This window comes from Trichophyton verrucosum (genome assembly GCF_000151505.1).
Source record: "Trichophyton verrucosum HKI 0517 chromosome Unknown contig00376_1.f1.exp, whole genome shotgun sequence".
In the NCBI taxonomy this organism is placed as follows: domain Eukaryota; kingdom Fungi; phylum Ascomycota; class Eurotiomycetes; order Onygenales; family Arthrodermataceae; genus Trichophyton; species Trichophyton verrucosum.
Window position 1 is genome coordinate 1 of NW_003315386.1, and position 22,208 is coordinate 22,208.

General features: G+C 47.5%; 8 protein-coding genes across 8 annotated transcripts; 4 read left to right on the top strand and 4 right to left on the bottom strand.

Moving 5' to 3' along the window:
* Nucleotides 1–529: 529 nt before the first annotated feature.
* Nucleotides 530–1,957, bottom strand: TRV_04934 (uncharacterized protein; the record flags this gene model as incomplete). Its single annotated transcript, XM_003020894.1, has 2 exons — nt 530–1,603; nt 1,691–1,957. 2 exons carry the CDS (start codon nt 1,955–1,957, stop codon nt 530–532), a joined length of 1,341 nt encoding a protein of 446 aa, XP_003020940.1.
* A 2,330-nt stretch (nt 1,958–4,287) lies between these two features.
* TRV_04935 (uncharacterized protein) lies at nt 4,288–5,193 on the bottom strand (the record flags this gene model as incomplete). Its single annotated transcript, XM_003020895.1, has 1 exon — nt 4,288–5,193. One exon carries the CDS (start codon nt 5,191–5,193, stop codon nt 4,288–4,290), a length of 906 nt encoding a protein of 301 aa, XP_003020941.1.
* A 2,245-nt stretch (nt 5,194–7,438) lies between these two features.
* TRV_04936 (isochorismatase family hydrolase, putative) lies at nt 7,439–9,554 on the top strand (the record flags this gene model as incomplete). Its single annotated transcript, XM_003020896.1, has 2 exons — nt 7,439–7,522; nt 7,665–9,554. The coding sequence occupies 2 exons, from the start codon at nt 7,439–7,441 to the stop codon at nt 9,552–9,554; spliced, it is 1,974 nt and encodes a 657-aa protein (XP_003020942.1).
* Nucleotides 9,555–11,194: 1,640 nt separating this feature from the next.
* Nucleotides 11,195–12,072, top strand: TRV_04937 (uncharacterized protein; the record flags this gene model as incomplete). Its single annotated transcript, XM_003020897.1, has 2 exons — nt 11,195–11,323; nt 11,392–12,072. 2 exons carry the CDS (start codon nt 11,195–11,197, stop codon nt 12,070–12,072), a joined length of 810 nt encoding a protein of 269 aa, XP_003020943.1.
* Nucleotides 12,073–12,136: 64 nt separating this feature from the next.
* On the bottom strand, nt 12,137–12,975 carry TRV_04938 (uncharacterized protein; the record flags this gene model as incomplete). The annotated part of the gene is made up of 2 exons (XM_003020898.1): nt 12,137–12,493; nt 12,559–12,975. The coding sequence occupies 2 exons, from the start codon at nt 12,973–12,975 to the stop codon at nt 12,137–12,139; spliced, it is 774 nt and encodes a 257-aa protein (XP_003020944.1).
* A 685-nt stretch (nt 12,976–13,660) lies between these two features.
* On the top strand, nt 13,661–15,079 carry TRV_04939 (integral membrane protein, putative; the record flags this gene model as incomplete). Its single annotated transcript, XM_003020899.1, has 5 exons — nt 13,661–13,846; nt 14,030–14,227; nt 14,270–14,511; nt 14,581–14,714; nt 14,772–15,079. The coding sequence occupies 5 exons, from the start codon at nt 13,661–13,663 to the stop codon at nt 15,077–15,079; spliced, it is 1,068 nt and encodes a 355-aa protein (XP_003020945.1).
* A 619-nt stretch (nt 15,080–15,698) lies between these two features.
* Nucleotides 15,699–16,246, bottom strand: TRV_04940 (uncharacterized protein; the record flags this gene model as incomplete). The annotated part of the gene is made up of 2 exons (XM_003020900.1): nt 15,699–15,878; nt 16,031–16,246. The coding sequence occupies 2 exons, from the start codon at nt 16,244–16,246 to the stop codon at nt 15,699–15,701; spliced, it is 396 nt and encodes a 131-aa protein (XP_003020946.1).
* Nucleotides 16,247–17,620: 1,374 nt separating this feature from the next.
* On the top strand, nt 17,621–21,312 carry TRV_04941 (nuclear pore complex protein Nup107, putative; the record flags this gene model as incomplete). The annotated part of the gene is made up of 5 exons (XM_003020901.1): nt 17,621–17,674; nt 17,730–20,265; nt 20,325–20,616; nt 20,682–20,797; nt 20,864–21,312. 5 exons carry the CDS (start codon nt 17,621–17,623, stop codon nt 21,310–21,312), a joined length of 3,447 nt encoding a protein of 1,148 aa, XP_003020947.1.
* Between the last annotated feature and the right edge of the window lie 896 nt (nt 21,313–22,208).

Genomic DNA, 22,208 nt, shown 5'->3' on the forward strand with positions numbered 1-22,208 from the left:
TTTGGCCCGGATACGCTTGGGGTTGATGGGGAGGATTCTCGACAGTGGTCGCGTGTCTGATGAAATACTGCGTTGGCATTTTCGACAAGCTGTCCTTGCTCATATGAAAAGCACAGGGGACCCTGTTTTCGAGCACGATTTACCCCTCCGATACTAATATGATGGCAGATATCCGAGAGGGCCACTTAGCCAGCAAGATTCGAAATGGAACTGGCATTAAGATTATAGGGCGTTTCAAGAGCAGGAGAAGGCTAGTACACCTGCCTCACAGAGCAGTGGGGATGGCCCTGTAGTAGAGAGAGGAGTGGTTGACAGCACACATGAATTTAATACCTGTCAATTATGAAGCCACCGCAGGCGAAAATAGCGAATGGATATGTAGGCCGAGAGCTAACTAAGCTCCGTACATCCGACAATACCCTACAGTCCAATAGGTACATCATTTTCACCCACAATCCCCTGAGATAGATGCAGCTGTGAGAAGATAGGGACGTGGAGTGGTTAGCTCTCTAGTTATATTTACGGGTTGTCATCGCATAAAAGGACACTGTCCCGTCCGCTCAGCCTGCAGCTTCTTCATCATCTGACCGTGATACTCCTCACCCTTGCCCAAGAACCGCTGCGGCCCCACGCTCGGAGTGACGAACCCGTTCGGAAAATACTTATCGCCATCGTCACCAGGGACCGGCTTGCCCAGCAGCCGAGTGTACAGTGCCTCCGGTCCCCAGCGGTTCCATAGCGTGGGCTTGACATAGTAGGGCGCGTTGTCCCAGGCTAAAACGCTATGTGGTCTCGAGCCATCGTCACCCCCTTCGGAATGGCGAACGGAGCGGCGCCAATAGGGGCGGGGTAGTAGAAGATGGCGGGCCACGAACTGGCGCAGTGCAAGGGTGTTTGCGAAGATGAACTGGTATATCCACTCGGGGCGCTCATATCTGGTCACGATCTGGTTAGGTGGGCTAGAACTTGTAATTGCAAGGGCGTGTGTAACAGCGGGGGTGTTCAAAAGCACATACATCATCGCAACCCGGAGACGGTCCTCCATCAGGAAAATGACGCCCTTCCACAAGACGGGGTGTAAGAACTTTGGGGCATTATAAAGCAGCAGTTCCACGGTCTCGTTGGCCGTCTCATGGTTGTTCTTGTCTGGAGCCATGCACCTGCGTTCATACTCCCTGCTCCAGGCATCGATCTCCTCCAGCCAGTGTATTCCGTCTCTGAAGCCCGTGTCGGCTGACGGCAGCTTATCATACTTGATTTCCATCGCATCTCCTATGCTCTTCCAGAACGTCCCCGCCGCACATCTCTCTAGGTCGGTGATCTTGCGCCAGTCATACTGGTTCACCCATCGGGTTGGTTCAAGTGCAAACAGGCTGAGAGTGTATAACATGTCGTCATCCAGTATCTTACCTGCTCTGCGGTACTGGCTATGTATATAATTCATGCGGGCGAGTGCTTCAAGTGCCCTTTCTGAGGTTGGCGGGTTTGCCACAAACTCGTTGATGAGGACAGAAGTGTCCATATATCGCTTTGATGATGTTTGCGGGTTGGACAGCTCCGAGGTTTGCACCAGCAGCCTCGAGATAGTAGGAATGCCATACGTCTGCCATAGTTACGACGACTTTATTAGTCCTCCATCTTCATGCTGTAATTAAATGTTCTTGCCTGGGGAGACTGCTGAAAAACATACCTTGAACAGTGCGAACTGCAGTCCCTTGAGCGTGAAGAACGGAAATTCAAGCGTCATCATGGTCTGATGAATCGCCCACGCCTCGTCGTTGGTCATCTTGCTCATTGACTCGCGGGTATGGTACCCATACTGCTTCTCCAGACTGCGAATCCTCCTGAAACGAAGAAGCTGCACTGCTGTGAGGTACGCAGCGCCCACGCAGACTATCCCTGGCACCGTGAAGAGCGACTCTTTCGCCACCGTGCACAGCGAGGGAAGATGCTCCATGACGGGGAGACAAGCCAGCCGTGCTATTTAGCGGATCCCATCTATTCCAGTTCCGTATGACTACTCCGTATATTAGTGAGGTATTGAATCTCCGCTGTTGTGAGAATCGGAAAGAGTTGAATAACTTTCCCGCTTACTTGTGATGATGTTACTGGCCCCGTCTAATCAACCACTCAACTGCCAGCCGCGTGGCTCATATATTGGGCTTCCCGAGATACGAGCCTCGGTTCAGCCCAGCATGTTGAGCCACAATATGTGTCCACAAAATCGACCTGAGAGTTGTCGACTGGAACAACCATAAGGAGCGGATGGATCAAACAAGTTTGGGGCTCAAAAAAAAGATGGCGACGGAGGCGGGAGCATCCGCTAGGGTTCCGCTCTCCCGAAAAAAAACTCTCTTTCTGCCTCTCCCGGAGCGACAACCTTTGGCCTCTTTGACTAGTTAGTTAAATCCGTTAGCTAGTTGGCTCTTTGAAGTTTCAAGTTCAACCTCCTATCAACCACCGGTAGTTATATCTTCTTGTGGTTCACCTGGATCAGTAGCATGTTGAGCTTGTCCAGGACTGCTGGGATATAACGAATCAAATGATCGTTAACACCTGAAAATGAGTACAGGCCCTGCTTGTCCATAAGATACCCGCGAAGTCCAGCTTTTGGTCAAGAGAGGAAGCATTGTAGCCTGGAGCTACAATCTTAAACTCTCCAAGTGGTTTGTAAAAGCCATCACGACATGATTTTATAGCCACAGGTACCTCATATGTTGTCCTCCAATATAGCATCTTCCAGCCCGAGGCCGAACTTGGAAGGCAATGATAGACCTCTCAACCCTGAATAGCGTCAAAAGCATGCCCCTGAAGTTATCACTCACTCGACCTGTATTTCGAGTGGAACCAATTCCTGCCAATTTTGCAACTGTAACTTGGCTCATCTTCTTTGGCAAGGAGTACCAAGTTACCCTCGAACAAGGTCCATATCTTTTATCACTCAATACCAATGATTGGAAACAGGTCGCACCTATTGGATAAACATGTGGGAGGTGAGAGGTTTTCCCCGAAGGGTTCTTCGAGTAATATATGACTCTTCTTAGCCGAGTTCGAGTAAACTTGACTTACTCATACGGCCATATCTATAATAACAGAGCTCCCGCTCTCCCCACCAGTCCTCGTAATTGATACCCTAGACTACAGTTGGAGTCATCTACTTTGGCTGAAGGAAAGGATAGCCGCTTTCTTGACCAGGGTTGCTCAAGCCAATTCTCGGATCCTGAGATTCGAGTATACGGACTCTCTACGAATAGAAAACTATGACGTTCGAATCGACTTTTGCGGACATTCGTGCGGTCTTTAGGTGGTCATACGGCCGAAAATCGCAGGTCAGAGCTTCATACGAGTTCTCTAAATAAAGCTTGCTATCACTCTCCAAGGGCATGGATACTGGGTATGCATGGAATGGGAGAATACTTCATTTGTTCTTCACAATAAATCCTACAGTCATGGGTTGTTACAGCGTACGAATTAAGGCGCCCGAACTAGCGAGGTGGACTATTTATTCGGGAAAGAAGTTGCAACTGTTGGTCACACCGATATTTTATGACACAACGATATAATTCCTTTGTTTCTCTCCAGGTTGTTCTTTGCATGTCAATTGCCAGTCAACCAACGCATTGGACAGAATGTGCCGCGCAATAGCGTTTCATGAAAGATCTAAGCCCGTATACTCCGTAAACATAGTTTTGAGTAGTGAGTTCAAGCTCAATATCAGCCACAATTCCACTTGGCCTGGTTGACTCGTCAGCACTTAGTGTTCCATGTGTCATCGAAGAGGAGCGGTAATATGACGACGAGAGAGGAATGTATCTCGGGGCTTGCAGTAAAAGTCCGAATCATGGAACAAAGCACGGGAAATGCCTTTTCGCCTTCCCGAGACTGGCTTATTTTTAGAGTTGACGGGAGCTCCCGCCCAATGACTGTCTCGAGTTTCACAACATAAACTCTGAGCGAGCCATGCCTGCATTAGAAAAACTATGACTGCCTGGGAAGAATGATAATAAAAGGTTCATTGGTATCGGTTGGATGTGTTCGTATTCAACCTGATGTGACCCAAACAGGGCCTATGCCTTGTTCTGGTAAGTGATGGTGACAACCGCAATGCTAGGCCACATGCGGTTATTCAAGCCGATTTCATGGATGGGAGGTACCATCCAGCAGAAGTAATTATAGACATTTATTTGTTGGTAATGTGAATTCCCTGCTTCACTCTCAATGTATTTAGATGACAGCAAGGAGATTATTAGAGAATAGCAACTTAAGCAAAAGCTGTACACCTCAATTCTATAATACAGAGTGCGGTGTTTCGCCGCTTTGTTTCCGGGCAATGTTGACAACCCGTGGCATAGACAGGGCTGCTCCGGTCATTGATTCCTGATAAACATCGCCAATCAAATTGAATATCTTCTCCGAGGCCTGGCGATTGCCTGCAGCCGCCAGGGTCGTTGCAAACTCTTCCATTGTTAGAAGATGTTGATCACCGTTTGCTTTTGTGAGATCAGGTCTATCCACGTAGTTGAACTGCCTGGCACCCTCAAATCCTTCGCTATTGAGGATTCTAGGAAGTTGCAGTACCCAATCGTGTCGACCGTTGGAGTACACAAACTCTCGCAGGGAATCAAAGGCTGGAGTTGAGCCTGCTGCTGCTGATAGAGGCTGTCTGACATGTGTATCCGGGTAGTTCAGGTCGTCCCACTGAATATAGCCACCTGGCTTTAACATCTTATGGACTTTTTGAATGATAGGCCTTGGATCGCTGTTCTCAACCACAAGAATCAATAGTCTCAAGTGAACGATGTCATATTTTCCGATCATTTCTTCCGGCACATCATCAAAAATATTCCACTGCTTTATTGTAACATTGCGCGGCCACCATTGTTTCTGAGGAGCATTTGCAAGGCTGATATCAAACCCATCCAACTGTGCGGACTCTGGTAACTCCCGAGCTAGGTCAAAGAGCCATAATCCAGTTCCTGTGGCAATATCTGCAACCCGCAAATTTTCTATTGGGGTAGAGATAGATGGGTGCAATTTAAAATGTAAAGACTCTTTCCAGAGATAAAACTGAAAATTCAGCCTAGACGAGGCAAAATAGCCACGATCAAGCATGTATCCTCGTCCATCAGCGAGGTGGAATCCGGAGCTGATATCATTTTGCGACTTGGTAGGCAAATGAGGGACGGGAGGCATCTCTTTCGCGTAATATCTTCAGAGCAATATCTGTCAATAATGAGAGTAGCAGGAGAACATGAAAACGGACAAGGAAATGACCGTTGAATTGAAATCTTGGCTGTTCTTGAACTCAGGGGGTCCTCAATCAACACAGGCCGCATAGGACAATTATAAAGAGGAGGATCTCCGCAAAGCTAGGAACAATAGCCTTCGTCAAGACACACCGCTCCCTTGCAAATCCGAGATTAAAGGAAAAAGGAAAGCGAAGGTTCACCTTCTGACTCGATCAAAACTCTTCCATAACGGTGAAAATGGGAAATTTTTCCGCCCTCCGAGAGGTTGACACATTGTACGGAATAGTATCGTACTGTACATCCTGCACAGGAACTGTAAAACCTTCAGTTCGCTAATGTTCAAGTGCGCGTGCCGGTTCCGAGAAGTAACATCATCGGTAAGACCAATCTGTCCCCTCCTTGCCGAGCAGGCAGGCAGAACGGTCGTGACATTCGGGCATCTTCGCTTCCATCCCGCAGAAGAGCACATCAACACCCTGCCTGTGGAGACTGATAATGCAAGATTGTCCAGCATGCAATGTACCGATTTCAAGAACCACTGGAGACTAATTGCTCTCCAACACCATTTTCTTCTCTCCGATCAAGTGTGGTTAGCCATGTCGGCCTCGGAGGCCGTTTTCAGGGGAAGACCCAGGGAACCTTATTCGCCAGCCAGTTGATTTCTCGAAGTGGCTGTCAGAATGGAAGTATATACGAGAAAAGGTCGGTGAGGATCGGTGTCATTGCACAGTAACTAATCCATCTGGAGTACAGGGTTCTTTCGTCTTCGGGGATGTTCGTATCGAGCAAGTTTCAGTCAAAAAGTGCAGGGATACTTTGGGATGAATGGTGCAGGAGAAAATTGGTCCAAATATTTAGATTTTGTTGATTCTTGAACCAGCAGAATTATCTCCAGCAAGTATCACATGGATTTCCAGCTAGACCACGTCATCTGAGAATGTGTTGGAGGTCACCGATTTCTGCGGGTTTGCAGCGTTGGTTTCCATAATTTTAATTTTCGCCTTGAGATGCCCCTTGTCCGGGATGCTGAGTGGCTGAATTCCATGGCATCCTTGCTTGCCTGAAGAATATCGTGGGGTAAGTATATGTATCAGATATTTGCATAGCCCAATACAGAGTACGATGGGCTGGGTTATCGCCCCTCGGATATAATAATATGACTAGTTAAGTATGCCAACACAGGTCTTATAAAGATGCTGTGTGGATCCGTCGTGTGAAGCATCTTTCTCTTGTTGCAGAGAGAGAACCGCTTGAAACTTGAATGACAGAGGATTCCTCAGTTTCCCATGCATGATGCTGTTTTTAGTTAGATACAGGGGTTAATATACGCTGCCAAACGTGCAGACCTTCTATTCAAGGAATAGTGAGAATAGGTTTAATATAGATCAAATCCCCTCCTTCACGTTTCCTCGTTGTCCTGGAGCAGAGATTGGATGTACCAGAAGTCCAAATTTCGATAGAATCTGGATGTATGCTATCTCCCCTGATCCAAGTAACGGCGGCAGGGAGAAATATGGAAGGAGTATTAACAGATGGTGGCGTCTCTTGTCGAGTTATGGATACGAGCCAAGGAAGTTTCATGTTCGTTGGATCGAGTCGAATCCATGGACTGGGAAACAGCGAGATCGGAGGCATCAGGGAAGGACCAGGTTCAAACGACCTTATCTGTACCATATCCTTCTCCTATGCTATACTGCAAGATCAGAGACGAGATCAGGCCCCCTCTGGCTCCATGGTCAGGCGGATAGAAAACTCCCGTACCAAGGAGGATCGCCACGACCATCATTCGGGGTACGTAACGTAAACTTCTCTATATACGACAGGAGATAATTATGCGTGCTCTCTGCCTTAGAATCAGGAATCCTGCCAAAAAGCTTAGATGGTTGATTCTGACCGTGCATGCAACCAGTAGAAAGCACATATGCGAGGTGTACTAAAATAGGATTTCATCTTGCCGATGGTCCTGACCCCTGAACCCTCAGAATAAGAAATAAGAGAAGGGAAGAAAAAACGCGGAGGAAGCTTGTCGCACCGTATTCTCATATCCATAATGCATGGCCGATAAATATCCATACAAATGCCAAATTTGCGAGCAGAAAGAGACGAAGAGAGTTAAAATCCCGTAAGGAAAAGGGCAAATGATTTGTTGAACTCCAGCGACCAAGTTAGACAGTAATTCGTGCTTCCGGATGTCAAAGAGGGAAACGATCCATCGAAGTATAAAGGAGGAAAAACTAGCGTGGAGGAATCGTCAAAAGGAGGCAAGATTGAAGGTATATAGTAGTAACCCCGTGGCCTTGACCTGGTCAGTACTCCGTACCAACACCTCGCTTCTGAGATTGGAGTGAATTGTCCCATCCAGCCCGCTTCGTTTCCCGTTAATGCCAGATTTCAGTTTTAAATATCCCTCATTAGACAAAAGATAAACCGCACCTTGAAGACACCGGTCTGTTCCTTGCGTCCACATACGGAGATAAAAGCCAACCAAGGGGCCTCGTCACCCAAGAAAATTCTAGTCGCCAAAAGCCCTCTCCATCTTTCATCCTCATAAATCCATCTGCCAAGATGCATGGGACAGATGCATTACGGGTGGGCGTTGCAATTGGACACGGAACAGGCCCAGAGCTGGCGGTGGTGTTCGAGAATGTCCTGCGAGAATTGGCGTCCCGTTATTCTCTGAGAATCGAATTCGTCCGATCGGACAGAATTTATCACTCCTACAACTCCCTACCTCTTTCGGATGAAAGCCAGAATGCAATCCTCGACATCTGCGACGAAACCGTAAATGACATCACGCACTATCAGCAATTTTGTGAGCGGGAGGCCAGTAGAGGTCTGAAAGTCATATTCCGAACAGCAATAAGTGCCCAGTCACTGTATGCAGTGCGTCAGCAATTGGAAGCCGTCAAGGTCGAATGCTTTGATCGTGGTACATCATCTCTTTTGGTTATCCGAGATCAAGCACAGGGGTTCTATACCGGAACCAATAAACTCGAAAGTGATCAGAAATCTGTATCGAGGGTATGTGAATTCCGCAAAGAAGTGTTCCAGCATATCATAGCATTCTCTCTTGAGCGGGCAAGAGAGAAATGGGGCGATGACCTTGGGGATATAAAAACCGTCTTTTTAGTATACAAGTTCCATCTCTTCGATGGATTATTGTTATCCTGGGCCAAGGAATTGACTGAAGAATTTGGTATCAAAGTGGAGTTTATTCAGCCGGACACAATGAACAGGAATATGATTGCGTTTGGTGTTAACCGTTGCTTGATGGTGGCTGGCAACGAATATGCGGATATCATGCAGACAATATTCCTGGAGAGATTCAACATGCGGGTTCAAGAAACATCTTGTTCAGAAAACGTCTACTTGAAGCCAGTATTGAACCGGCTTAGCGAGTACCAGACCACCCATGGCTCGGCCGACGATATCACAGGCAAAGGAATCGTAAATCCATCTGCCACTATACGTGCTGCTGCCGCTATTCTCGAGCGTTTTGGTGGTTGTACTGGTATTGATGCTGAGGTCGATGAGACGTTAAATATCCTTCAACAGAATAAGTCAGTTACACCGGATCAAGGGGGTAATCTCACCACCAACGCCTTTGTCGATCTCTTTCTTCAGACACTTCCAAGCCCAAGTGTTGGCACGCCAACTGGAAGCGAATTTTCACAGTGTTCCTCTCTGGCCGACGATCCTGCAGACATATGTCCAGCACCAGACTTTGCAGCTGCTTTCATGAAGAAGGCGACAGCTGTAGTGGTGGTAGACTTTCAAAACGATTTCATCTCGCTGGGAAATCCGGAGACTGTGAGCTGCATAACGGATGCACTTGTTCGTGTACTTGCCTTTTCTAGGTCTCATGCACAAGAGATCGTCTTTATCCAGCATTTAGGGGACCAGCGTTACCAGAATGCTAGTTGGAGGCATCGAAACCGCGTTCAGAGCCGCAAAGAGCTCTGCGTAGAAGGAACCTGGGGAGCTGATCTATCCCCAGCCCTCTCACCGGCGCGCGGTGAACATATATTCACGAAGAAAGCTCAGTTTGATGCATTCCAGAGCCCTGAGTTCGAAAAGTATATTTCTGAAAAAGGGATTGAACACATCATTCTCATGGGCCTGTACGCCGACATATGTATTGACGCAACAGCAAAGGCAGCTTTCCAGAGAGGCTTATGGACCACTGTTGTCCAGGATTGTACGACAGCTCTGCACTTGAAGGACGAAGATATCTTGGGGTACATGCAGAAAGTTTATGGCACCAGAGTTGTGGAAAGTGAAAAACTCTTGAGAATGCATGCATAGAGGGAAATCTTGTTTAGACCATTGACCATTTTTCAGTCACTTCGGTCTTGACATCCCACAATTCAAAGTTATTGATATCAGAAACCGTTATATCTCAGGATTGAAGCTGTCACCCTTCTGGATGCAATATTCCGTATTTTGTACCTCGGCAGAGCATTTTTTGTCCATAATTTTTCGGAGTTAAAATTAGCAATTATTCTCTTGATGTACGATAAGTCCATCATTGGACAATATCAGTCTATCCGCAAGGGATAAGACATGTTGCTAGGGGCGTTGTCGCTGCCATGTTGGGAATCATCCCTTAAGTGTCCCTGAATGCTTCGGCGATGCAAAAAAGCCGGCAAACGGAACATGGGGTATATGAAAACACTGCATATTCCTATTCAGGCTGAGGTGCCTCACATGATATCCGTCTTTTAGGATATGTGAGGACCAATTTATTAGAACATAGTACAAGCCTCCTGCAGAAGGCTTGTCTCGTCAATCAGCATCAGCAAGATGTTCAGCATCGATAGGCCTTCCTCGGCTGCGCGAGCAATCCATTGCATATGCAGGTAGTGACCAAGCAATACAGACAGCCAGTATTGTGGGGATTGGGGTATGGACCGAACCTATTAGTTAGCCTTTGCTATCGGACTGTGTCGGTTCTGAGTGCAGGTGCCAACTCTGGTTGGGCTTTCGGTTATTCCCTGTATCCTGTCGTTAAAATATGTGCTTTATGACTTGTTTTGAAGGAACAGGCGGCTTGTATACGTACTGAGTTACGCGTTGGCAAGCCATGGATCGACCTGGCTTGAACAGCCGTCATCGAGCAGGCATCTTTCGTTTCGTTCCTCTCGAGTTCGTTTCTGCAGTGTTACGAGGTTTCATTCACGTGACCCGACGGCCCTTTCTAACCGCAAGCCAACCTCGCTTCTTCGCACACCTCGACAACCTCCCGTATCCCTGCACGCTGCAAGGGAAGAAATGCAGGGAGGGGAGTGAAAGAGGCAAGAGATTGCAGGCTCACGAGCTTGCCACGGTCTTTTCTCCTTTTTGCTATACTCTGCATGCGGCTAACTAGCATTGATCTGCCGGAAGAGCGATCAGATATCGCATAGATACCCCTCGTGATGGACGTCGTCCGCTGGAACAGATTACGAGTGACGACGGAAGAAAGGGAGTGAAAAAGGATAAAAGGAACCAACCTTGAATCCCTTGAGTTGATCTCCACTGTCCCAGGAACCCACATATTTTAAGCTTGCATTTGCAACTTCCTTCCACAAGCCAGGATGCTCCTAGACGAGAAAACAACACCCAACCTTAAACAGGGGGCCGACTTTGTGAACAACAATGGATGTGGGCTCATTTGAACATCTCCATGGCGGAGGGTATCTGCCCGATGACCAGGACCATGTCGTCAAGACTTGTCCTGATAAGGGTTCTCGTTGTGAAACAGAGCCCTGATCGTGTGGTGGCCACTGAATTTTACTCAAGAAAGGCAGCTGCTTAAAGGTTTCTTTATTTTACTACACTGTACGAAGTACAGAGCGCGTAATATATTATGGCTGGGGGCTTCCACCTTGTCAGAAACTCGACAGCGATTGTTCAGATCCCCTGTTTATTTCCACGCACTTCATATCAATCATCGACCTCGAAATATGGCCATTGACACATCGGTATGGTACAAGCCGCTGATCGGACGGCGGCTCAAGGCCCCTACGCGATATGTGTTTGAGAAATGGAGTGGAGTATCTGGCAAAGAACTCATTGCTCATCTGCATTCAATCGTGAGACGTCTCAATACCCGCGGAGGAAAAAGCACGCGCATTTACGGAGTATACTGACACCCATCTAGCGTGATAAAGCTTGGCCACTGGGCGAGTACCCTTGCGTGGGTGAATGGATCTTCCTGCTCCCTAGCATTTCAGCCTTCAAACAGTTCCCGGAGATTGTACATCGTGCAAAGAAGGGTGCTACAATCCTGGACATTGGGTGTTGTTTTGGGCAGGACCTACGTCGCCTTGCTGCTTATGGAGCACCAACGGAGTCTATGTACGCTCTCGATATCAATTCGTCGCTCTGGGACCTGGGTTATGAGTTATTCAAGGACGCAGACCGAATGAAGGCCACTTTTCTTGAGGGTGATTTTCTTCAGGATAATTCCGCACTGTCCTGCCTAGATGGTAAAACTGATGTCATTATCGCCTGCCAATTCCTACATCTGTTTGGATGGGAGAACCAGATCAAGGCGATGAAACGAGTTGTGACGCTTTCAAGGCTGGGAACAATGCTCATTGGATACCAGCAGGCTAGATTGCAAGCAAGGGAATATATCAGGCCCTGGGGAATGATGTTTTACCACAACGTTGAATCATTTCACGAGATGTGGGAGATTGTGCAGCAAGAAACGGGGACACGCTGGAGTGTGACCGCGCAGCTCGTGGATTTACATGAATGGGGGATGGAGGACGAGGATGTAGAATGGATGCCACAAGACAGAATGGGAATCAATTTCGTCGCTACTAGAGAGGAATAGTCACATGCAATGGCGCTGCATAAAATCATCATGCACCCATACCTGCACTTATATCTATGTACGATTAGACGCCTTGAAATGCCTCAATGAATTCCCCCACGATTTTCACGTTCTCGTCAAGATCGACCTTGAACGGGGCACAGTGGCTCTGAGGAACCTCCTTGATCTTCCACTCCTGCCCAGTTCCTGCTATCATAGCATACTGTGCGTCTTTCGGGACTGCGAGGTCATTGGTAGCCACAACATAGGCCAGTCGGTCCTTGAATGCAGGGTCTGTGCAGGCCGTTGGCGGTTGGGGAGAAAAGAAGGCCAGCGAGGAATGAGGCTTCAATTCCTGTTCAGTTTTCTTGGAGAGACCATGGTCGAAGTCGGCGGCAAACACGTTGATGGGGTCCTTTGGGACGTTGAGACCAGGTGCAGGCTATAGATGTTGTGCATGAGCATAGGGATAAATTTGAAGGTCTTATAGGCAGGGAGCTGACATACGTTATCGAGCATTATCCAAGGGGGAAGCGTACCCCCCTGAACTCCAGCACAGCTCAACCCCTCGGGCACAAGGAAAGCACTGAACAATATCATGCCGAGGATGCCTCCCAGTTTCCCTGCTCGAAGCCGTTCGGTCTTTGATAATCCTTTGGCAGCTGCACAACCGGGCATACTCCCGTAGGAATGCATGACGAGAACTACATCTTTACCTTCGGTCTCCACGAGAGGCTCCAGAATGGAGCGGACAGCTTTGGCGTCCGTTGCACAATCGGCCGTTAAAGGATTCTGGGGCTCCAGAGACGGATATTCAGCGTAGCGAGTTTCGAACCCGGCCTTTTCTAGCGTATGGATGTACGGAGAGTAGAAATGCTCTGGAATCCAGGCACCTGGAACGACAGCAATAGTTGGCTTCATCATGATCGAAATCTACACGCAGATAAGCTGGTGTATAGAAAATGGCTCAAATTGTGATATTTAATGGGTTTCAAGCCCAAGCCAGATGTCCTCCGCCCCCGACTATATAGCCATCCTACTACCTAACTAGGTTGCATCCCGAAAACGATACCATACTACACATTACTATCGACAGGGTTCTATACGGGATCCGAGCTCGTAAACAAACGAGGCGCTGGCTGTGGCATTTAGAACCCTCCTCGCATCATGCGGATATTATCCTGCCGTCTCGGAGGCCTAGCTCAAGGTGTCGAAATCGCCAGGGGATCTACCCGTTTTTCGCAGGGTACATCATGCCCTTCAAAACATCGCTGCTAATATCGCCGCGTTACGAGGGCTTGAAGAGTGAGTGAAAAACCCTTCCGATAAACATGGGGCCCGGCGGAGTTGAGGCACAATTTCATTTAACTGAGGACTTCCAACCGTTCACCTTCATTTCTCTCCTTGATGCCGTTCATCCCCATGGTTTCTGCTTCATACAAGGGCTCAGATCTACACGCTTCGATGCTGTTAAACGCCATCTTAAATGCTTGACACTCCCTCCGATTTTCTTTGTTCACCTGTTCTGCCGTTCGTCTTCCAAAACAGCCAGTGAACCCTGTTTGCTTGCCAACTCTGGTGTGCTCCCCGCCTGACACCATACGGAGCGATGTCGCTGGACTTCACCCCTCCGCCGGGAATTGACCTATCTGAATCAAGACAACCACAGCTGTATGCTGCGTTTATCTCCACATTCTGCCTGTCAGTCGTTGCTGTTGGCCTTCGTCTGATTTGCAGGCTTGGTCACCTGCGGCCGGGACTATGGTGGGATGACTACATGATATGTGCTTCCTTGGTATGAGATGAAAGAACGATTACAATCCCGCCTCGTTGGATTAGCCAATTATTCTAATCACTTACCCAGCTTATGACAGCGGGGAATTTCGTGGCCATGATAATATGTATGTAGCTCTCGATTGGCACTAACGGTCCAAAACTGATGAGGTGACATATAGGGATACCCAGGGGCCTTGGAAAGCATATATATCCGTATGGACTGAAAGGATTCGGAGATTTCTTCCTGAACCTCTTCGTTATTGAAATTCTCTATACTCTGTCTATATGCTTTACGAAGTACTCTATCCTTCTATTCTACTGGCGGATTTTCAATGCTACTAGCATTCGTATCCCAATATATCTTATCACCGGTCTGGTAACCGGATGGGGTATCGGGGTGGTAGGTTGACAAAAGAATCTACCAATTGAGCATTGTATACAGCTAACAGAACAAATACAGATTGGTACAACCATTTTCCAATGCCTGCCAATCCAAGGCTTCTGGGACAAGACAATTCCAGCAGTTTGTGGAGTTGATGTGAACAGCTTCTTTATAGGCAATGCGGTACCAAATATTGTGACCGATTGGGCTTTGTTGCTCTTGCCTCTTCCATACATTTGGCGTTTACACAGAAACACTGTCCAGAAGCTTGCAATTTATGCAACGTTCCTACTTGGTGGATTGTGAGTAGCTCCTCTCTTCATAGTAATGATCTAGCTATCATGCCAGTAACTGACCCTGGAGTCCTCTAGTATATGCATCATATCAATTATCCGACTTACTATCATGCTGGATGCCTACAAAGTGCCTTCGATCGACGTTACTTGGGTGTTCATCGGCCCGTCCACTTGGACTGCTGTCGAGACGAACATCGGAGTGGTGTCAGGTATGTTTCCCTATCCAACCCTGACAGTAGCTATGCCATATTGACTCTACTTTCTAGCATGTCTACCCTCTCTCCGCCCACTTCTACGACACTTTGGTGGCTCAACCGAACCCAAACCTTCATATAACAATCGCGAAGGAGCAGGCTTCAGCGGAGGTAGCGGATATTCCTACGGTTCTGCGTGGGCAAAAAAAAGCCCTTACAATCGTAACGGAACAGACAACACTACTACGACTGAGGGGTATTCCTCTGACCAGAACTTGACGGAGATCAACGTTCGTACGTCCGTGGATGTTCGAGGAGAGGAGATAGTAAACGGTAATACAGGATATAATCTTACAGCATACAATAATGCCCGACCATGAGAAATTTGAATTGCGTTCTGTTGTTTTTGATGGTTGATGGAAAGGATACCCCCATAGGTTGAAATGGTTTAAAAGAGGTATACCCTCTTCTGGTAATGGACAAAATTAAAAAAAAGGGGGGTGAATCGAAATGTCACCAGTTTTACTTTTGCATGTTGGTTTCTTATGACTTCTCTTATTCGCACGATCACCCTTGATGTTATTTCACCTCCAACCACCGCCTGTCTCTATTAGCACACCGAATTTCACTGTATATAAGCCGTGTAAAACTTTATCAATGCTCAGAGGTGATAATGCACTAATGCTTTAATTCATTACGATGTGGGTACTGCTCTGTTCAACTAATTGAGTTTATTTTGACGTGAGAATTTTTGCAGTATTATTGTCTACTACCTCATGGAAGTCAAGAGAACAAGAAGCGTGAGTTTCGTCTCGAAAGGCGAGTCTAACGCGTCAATAACATTGTATGTAGAGTAAGAAGAGTAGAAATGGTAATCCACCTAGAATTTCCACTTTCAACTCTTGAAGGGGAGCAGAAAATCTGGTTGAAGGACAACCGTGGCTCGCAGTGACAGCATGTATGAATATGCAAAGTGTGTTTTCGAAAGCACGACTATGATTACACTTGTTTGAAAGAAACAGAACGTAGGGGAACATCAAGCGGAAGGTAGAAAGGAACGGCGGCCGTGGAAGAGGTGAATGAAAGGCTGTGGAAGAAGAAACACCGAGACGTTAGCATGTATTGAGAGAAGGGATATGGACAAACTTGAGAAGTTGGCTTACTTCGTTTCTCATGAAGCTGGATTTGATATCTCCATCTGCTCAGCCACCGATCTGCTCCTGGTGCACCTCGAGGGTGTCGCCGTCCTGCATATCTAACTGTAATGGAATATGTGAGTCAGACTTCTGGTTAAGAAGTGAAAGTTAGGCAGAACCAGCAGGAGTGCTTACAGTCTCAGGAGAGTCATCTGGCCGGACTCTTGTGCCATCAAAGAGAAAGCGAACAGTCGAGAGTTGCTTGCCTTGTCTCTCGCAGAAGGCATCCATAAGTTTCTTCAGCTGCGTACTCCTCTTGATCTTGAAAAAGACTTCGTTGTTATTATCCGTCACCTTGATATTAAGGTGTTCAACAGGAGCAGGCATGGACTGAGGGGGAAGGTCGGCCATTTTTCCGCTGTTTTCAGGCGTTTTGGTGCAGACTCTGCGTGTATGGATTCAGTGGTATAGTTGTCAAGGACAGGAAGATCTGCAAACAGACGTAGCTGACGTTGTAAAAAGTCGGACGTTCAGGTGGGAGTTGCGAGTTGAAGGTGAATGCTGGATCTCTTAGGTCGCCCCCGCAAGAACCTGCGCCGGCAGATCTATTTTCCGGTGTATCTGATGCAGTGAGGTCGGGTTCCAATCCAAGGAACGGGCAGGAAGATGGACGTTGGAAGAAAGATGAAAACGTTGGAAGAGCAGAGAGGAGGAAGAAAAAGACAGAAAAGAGCTGTTCGACCTGGTTTATATTTGTCTTTCGATTAGGTCTGGTGGTGTTCTCTACCTTGCTGAGATGGAGGGTGTTGATGCCGACCCTCCTTGCCACCCGCAAGCAGTGAGTCCTCTTGAATATCCATCAATACTGTCAATTCGACATACCTATTCACCCGCTAATCAGGTCACTTAGTGTGCTATTCAAGGTAACACTGACCTATTCAAGTGAGAACAAGAAGTGAGAGCAAGCTCATAAGCTAATGGTATCAAATGTGTAAGCATGTCTGACCAAAAACTCCTACAACGAGGCCAAATGTCGGAAACAGATCATCCAGCTGTACAAATGCTGCAACGCTCTCTATACACAGAAGGGAGAGGATGCAAAGACCCCAAGCTGCCCGAAACCTTCTTTACTCAAATTGAAGCTGAAGCAGATTGAAAATGGCGATTTTTGATATTGTTGGGATTGATAGCACTCGATAGACACCCAGCACCGCATGTCATGTAAATATAACATCATCTATGAATATGTACTATAATAATGTCCCATCAATCAATATAGTCAATAAATCAACAACATAGAACCCTTTCCATTCTGTATGTAACAACCGTCATATCTTTGATTCCAGGGGGAAAACGTCAATCAAGAGGTAGAGGATTGTCGTTGGTCTAAGACGGCCGTGAGCACGCTAGAGATTCCAGAGGAACCTGAACAAACATTGAAACGCCCTTCTCTCTTTCTAGAGAGAGAGAGAGAGAGCTGGCTGTCCCGAGACTCTAATGACCGCCTAGATGACATTTGTTTGAAGAAAAGAAAAAGAGAAGAGAAATTGAAGCCAGAAAAAAAAAATTATTTGAAGTGTTCCATCCACGTGACGCTAGTACGTTTTGGGCCTGGTCGCGTCGCGCTAGTTCGTCTTTGGAAGCTTTGCAGTTTTTATGCTGGAGGCGGAAGAAAGCGAGCGAGAGTAAATAATAATAGAGCAGACGAGGACGACGAAGAAGACATCGGCAACAACAGCACAGCAACAGCAGCAGCAGCAGAGTCCATCAGACCAGGGATAGACAATGTCTTCGGTCTCTGAAAGCTCCGTGGAGGAGTCGGACTCCATGTACTCCGATGTAAGTTTGGTGCTGTTCTTCCTGAGCTGAGGATGCGAAACTGATAGGACTCTAGGTCTCACCAGCTCCCCCGAGCCATCTTCATGACGTCGAAATCATCGAAATAGACAGCAGCGAAGATGATGGGTACGAAAGAGACGACGGGAGACAGGCTATAGAGCTGGATGATGGAGATTCGGAAGAGCAGGACTCTGACATTGTGACGGATAATGAGTTTGAGGCGCGGCCTGGTTTCGGTGACGACGCCTCAATGGAAGATGAAGAGGACGAAGAGGACGAGGAGGTTGATGGAGATGATGAAGACGAGGAGAGCCGTGACGCAGAAGAAGATGAAGAGAGTGTTGGAGATATTGGGAAGCCGAACGGAGTTCATCACAATGGTATCAACGGCACAGCGCCTGCGCCTGCACCAGTCTCTCATCCATCTAAACTTCGCACCGGTAGGTTGACTCAGAGGAATCAGATTTCATTAATCACCTTTACTACACTGACGCTAACTCATGTGAGCACAGAAAGTCTCACGCTCTCTGAAACTCCCGAACCACCCCTCCTCCTGCCGACAGGCGTAAAAGACGCCCTTCATCCATTACAACACACTGCAGATCGAGTTGTCAAACAGATAGAAGCCTATGCGCAAAGTCTGGACAATTTTAGGCGGCAAGGCCTCCAACCGGGCGATACCCGGGCATTCCAAGAAGCCTGCAAGCTTGTAAAGAAGTACCAGCAAATTGCCGAAGATACTGCAAAGGAATTATCACAGCCCACCGGCGCTCGAAAATCACTCAGATCTTCCACCCTAGTGAACCTAAGTCAGAGTTACAAGCCTAATGTGTCGGTTAGCAAGGATGAGGAGGCCAGTATCAGACGTTGGCAACTAGAGGCAGACACCTGGGGGTTGGTCTTCCATCTGCTTGCAGTTGGTGACCCTGAGTCGCACATGCAGGCGCAGCTCAATCAGAAGACGGCATTACAAACACTCCATCGATACTCGACGGACCAAGATATCTGGGAGACCTTTCTGAGAACCGACCATTTCGCTGTTGAGAATGCGGTCATGCTCAAATGGCTAGAAAACACCGCAAGGGCTGGCATTGAAGTCATGGACTCGGCGATCTCCAAGCTGGAAATGGATGCGAACCGAGGTGAGGGGCTATGGGCTCATGGGTGGCTATACACAAAAGAAGCTATCAAGGGCGCGAAACGATTGCGGTCATGGCCCCAACCTCTCGAACCTGACGACCCGAGCGTTACTGCATCTCTTTTAAGTTCATCCCACAACGAGCCTCTAATTACTCAACTTGATCCCGATGCGGTTACTCGACAAGGCCTCGGCCTCCAGAAACAAGATCAATCCTTTGAAGAGGCAACATGGCTAGAATGCTGGAAGATGATTAGAACCGGCAAAGATTGGCTGTCTATTCGGGAATGGGCTAAGGAGCGCCTTGAAAGCTGGCGAGCAATTAGTTTGTGTGGTTCGGCTGGAGATTCGTCACTATCGGCTAAGGACCCTTCTCACTCCAGTCTTCTTCGAATGATGAATTACCGCTCTCAGGAATCTTGGAGAGCTGCTTGTTCAGTCCTTGCCAATAACCCGAATTCTAACCGCTACGAACGGGCTGTTTATGCCCTGATATCTGGAGAAACTGGCCCCGCATATGAAGTCTGCCAAAGCTGGAGTGACTTCGTTTACGTCAATTGCAACCATATTCTACTTTCCCGGTACCGAGACTTCTGCAAACAACTTCAGCGGAAGCTCAGCTACGCTCCGAAGGCCGAGGTCGAGCTACGTGTTGACCCTCCACAGTATGACAGCATACGCAACTTCCTGGATACATTGGTCAAAGATCCACGAACGGCTAAGGAGTCTAAAAACCCATACTGTACTATCCAGGCTGCGATATTGGGCCAGAGCTATGACCAATTCTTCAACCTCCAGGCGAATGCTTTAACCAAAGTAGCGCAAGAGAGTGGGGAGCCTACCCTTATACCCGATATTAGCTCCATGCGAACGTTTGACCAGCCGACATTGATTGCTGCAAAGGATAATGATTCTCTACGGCTTACGGCGCATCTATATCTCATCTTGCGGGCTGTCGGGCTGGTTCGTTCCGACTCGCATTACTCTGCCACTGCTTCTATCAACGTGGTGAGGTATATCGACTTCCTCCGAGAATATGGGGCAACCAGGGATATCCCGCTCTACGCCTCCCTTCTCCCCCGCGACATGGGCAATGAAGTCCTTGGAAAGGTTCTCATTGAGGTGACTGACCCATCTGAACGAGAATCGCATATTCAGATGATGAAACGCCTCAAGATTGACACATCTGCAATGATCCAAAGCCAATGGCGATGGGTCTTGAAGGAAGCAGATAAAAAATTCAACCCGAAACCAATCAAACTTGTGAGAACAGTTACTACCGGCGGTGATAGACCAGGAAAGATTGGACATATCATGAAGGGATTCATTTCCAAGTCCAAAGTCTCACCGGAAGATGAGAACCTGATTCGTTGTATTGACTGGCACCGATATATCAGTGGTCAGTGGTCGAGAATATGCATCCTTGGGACACATCTATACAAGCGATTTATCAGTGAGTTTCCCCTGCACTCCACCAATTTGCTAAACACTCTTTCTAATGGGATTATTTAGCTGCTGGTAAAATCTCTACTGCTCGCGAAATGTATAAGCGCGCAAAACTGCACCAGACACTTGTGGACATGACAAACCGTGGCCAAGGGCCATTACTGGAGCCTTTGACAGAAAACGGTGTTTCTAGTCCCACGTCGGACGGCACTTCTGAGCAGCAAAAGGCTAAGACAACGGAGAAGCTTACGCGCGAGCAGCTTCTGATGCAGGCCGAAACGATGTTAGAGCTCGAGCAGCTCATCCAGTCCTTTGATGCCATTGAAAAGTGGGGAGATCTGATGGACGATTATACAAAGTACGTTGCTGCGCCTTCGATCATCAGCAGCTGATGCATGATACACTAACCGGACTTGAATATAGTTGCTCGGATGCTACGCAGAAGCCTGCAATAAAAAAGAAACTCCATCCCGCTCTGGATGCAATTACCCATGCGATAGAACCTCTTTGTACCGAGTGGCTCATCCAACCAATTGATGGTGAGTTTGCTCCTTTAAATAACCGCTTTTAGATTTTTTTTTCCTTTGCTGACATGTATCAATTAGACGCCGAGGCAAAAGAACTCGCTTTTATACGATCAACCTATCTCCCGGAGATTATCCTGGCATACCACACTGCCCTCTATTATGCAGGACACATACTTGGCCGTGAAATCCTTGCCCAATGCATGACCCTCGCCACCGTAGTTTCATCATCGGCAATCATAACAGAAAGTTTTATGGCATCAGGCCGAATGGGCGAACTTGTCGATGCGCTCACCCTGTCTAGCTTCGCGATGATGGGCACAGGGCAATCGAAATTGAAGCGCAAACTTCCTAACGGAGGTACCAACGATATTTGGAGGATCCGACCAATTAAACTTGATGAGAACGAGGAAGACGGACAAGATGATGTCCATGATGACAAGAAAGTCAAGCTTAACGGAGGCGAGAATGGTATTGATGGGAACCATGTCTCTGGAATTTCAACACCAACTGCAGTCCCTGTGGTCTAAAGACGGCTAGAGGTAAACTGGCCTTGACAGGACGCGGACGTCCCTTTCATATGTTAAAAAAAATGTCTGATGCTCTTTCACTTCGCTTCATTTCATACGTGGCGTGTACTGGCAGCCTCTTTTTTGATTCCCTTTCTCATTTTTCCGTTTGATTACCCGACTAGGCGATGGTCCCGACATTTCATACATAGGCGCAGGCAGCGGTGGAAAGATGATCTGTTGTATTATAGCCCTCATAATCACCAAAAACTCAGTCAATGTTGTGAATTGCATATATTGTTCCTTTGGTTTCTCTTTTTCTATATCTACTCAACACGAAGTAATTTGCTAACCATATTCGATTTCGCCTATTGAGAAGGCTGCCTGCAATCGCATTCATTAGTTTTGCTGCTACTCCGTACGGAGTATACGGTTATGAACTGAAAATCAGCCTTCAGAGACTAGTAGACATAATAAGTAAGCATGGTAAATAAAGACCCAAGAATGATCTAATGGGTATTATCGACTCCATCAGGTTAATCATCGTCAAGTTGGGAGACCTCAATACGACGTGCTGGCCCCTACGGGGTATGTCGTATGGGTATTAATTTCGGCTGCCCCATCAGTACCCGTGCCTGAACGGGCATCCGTCCAGGGTGCAAAACCTTCGCTTTCTTCAATAGAATCGAAAGCAACCAACCAAATTCAAGATAACGCTGCCTTGATAATAACCTCCCAAGGGTGGGAAGAGCTGGGATTTCTGGAAGGGATGGAAGCTTTCCCCTTTTGTTTTCCCGTTTGTTGCACTGCAGAACAGATCAACCCTCACTCGAAACCTGCCTTGCTGGAGAGAACTTGTCCTCGAAGCCCGGAAACTCCTTGACGCACCCTTTTCGCCGGCTCAAAGGCAGTTAACT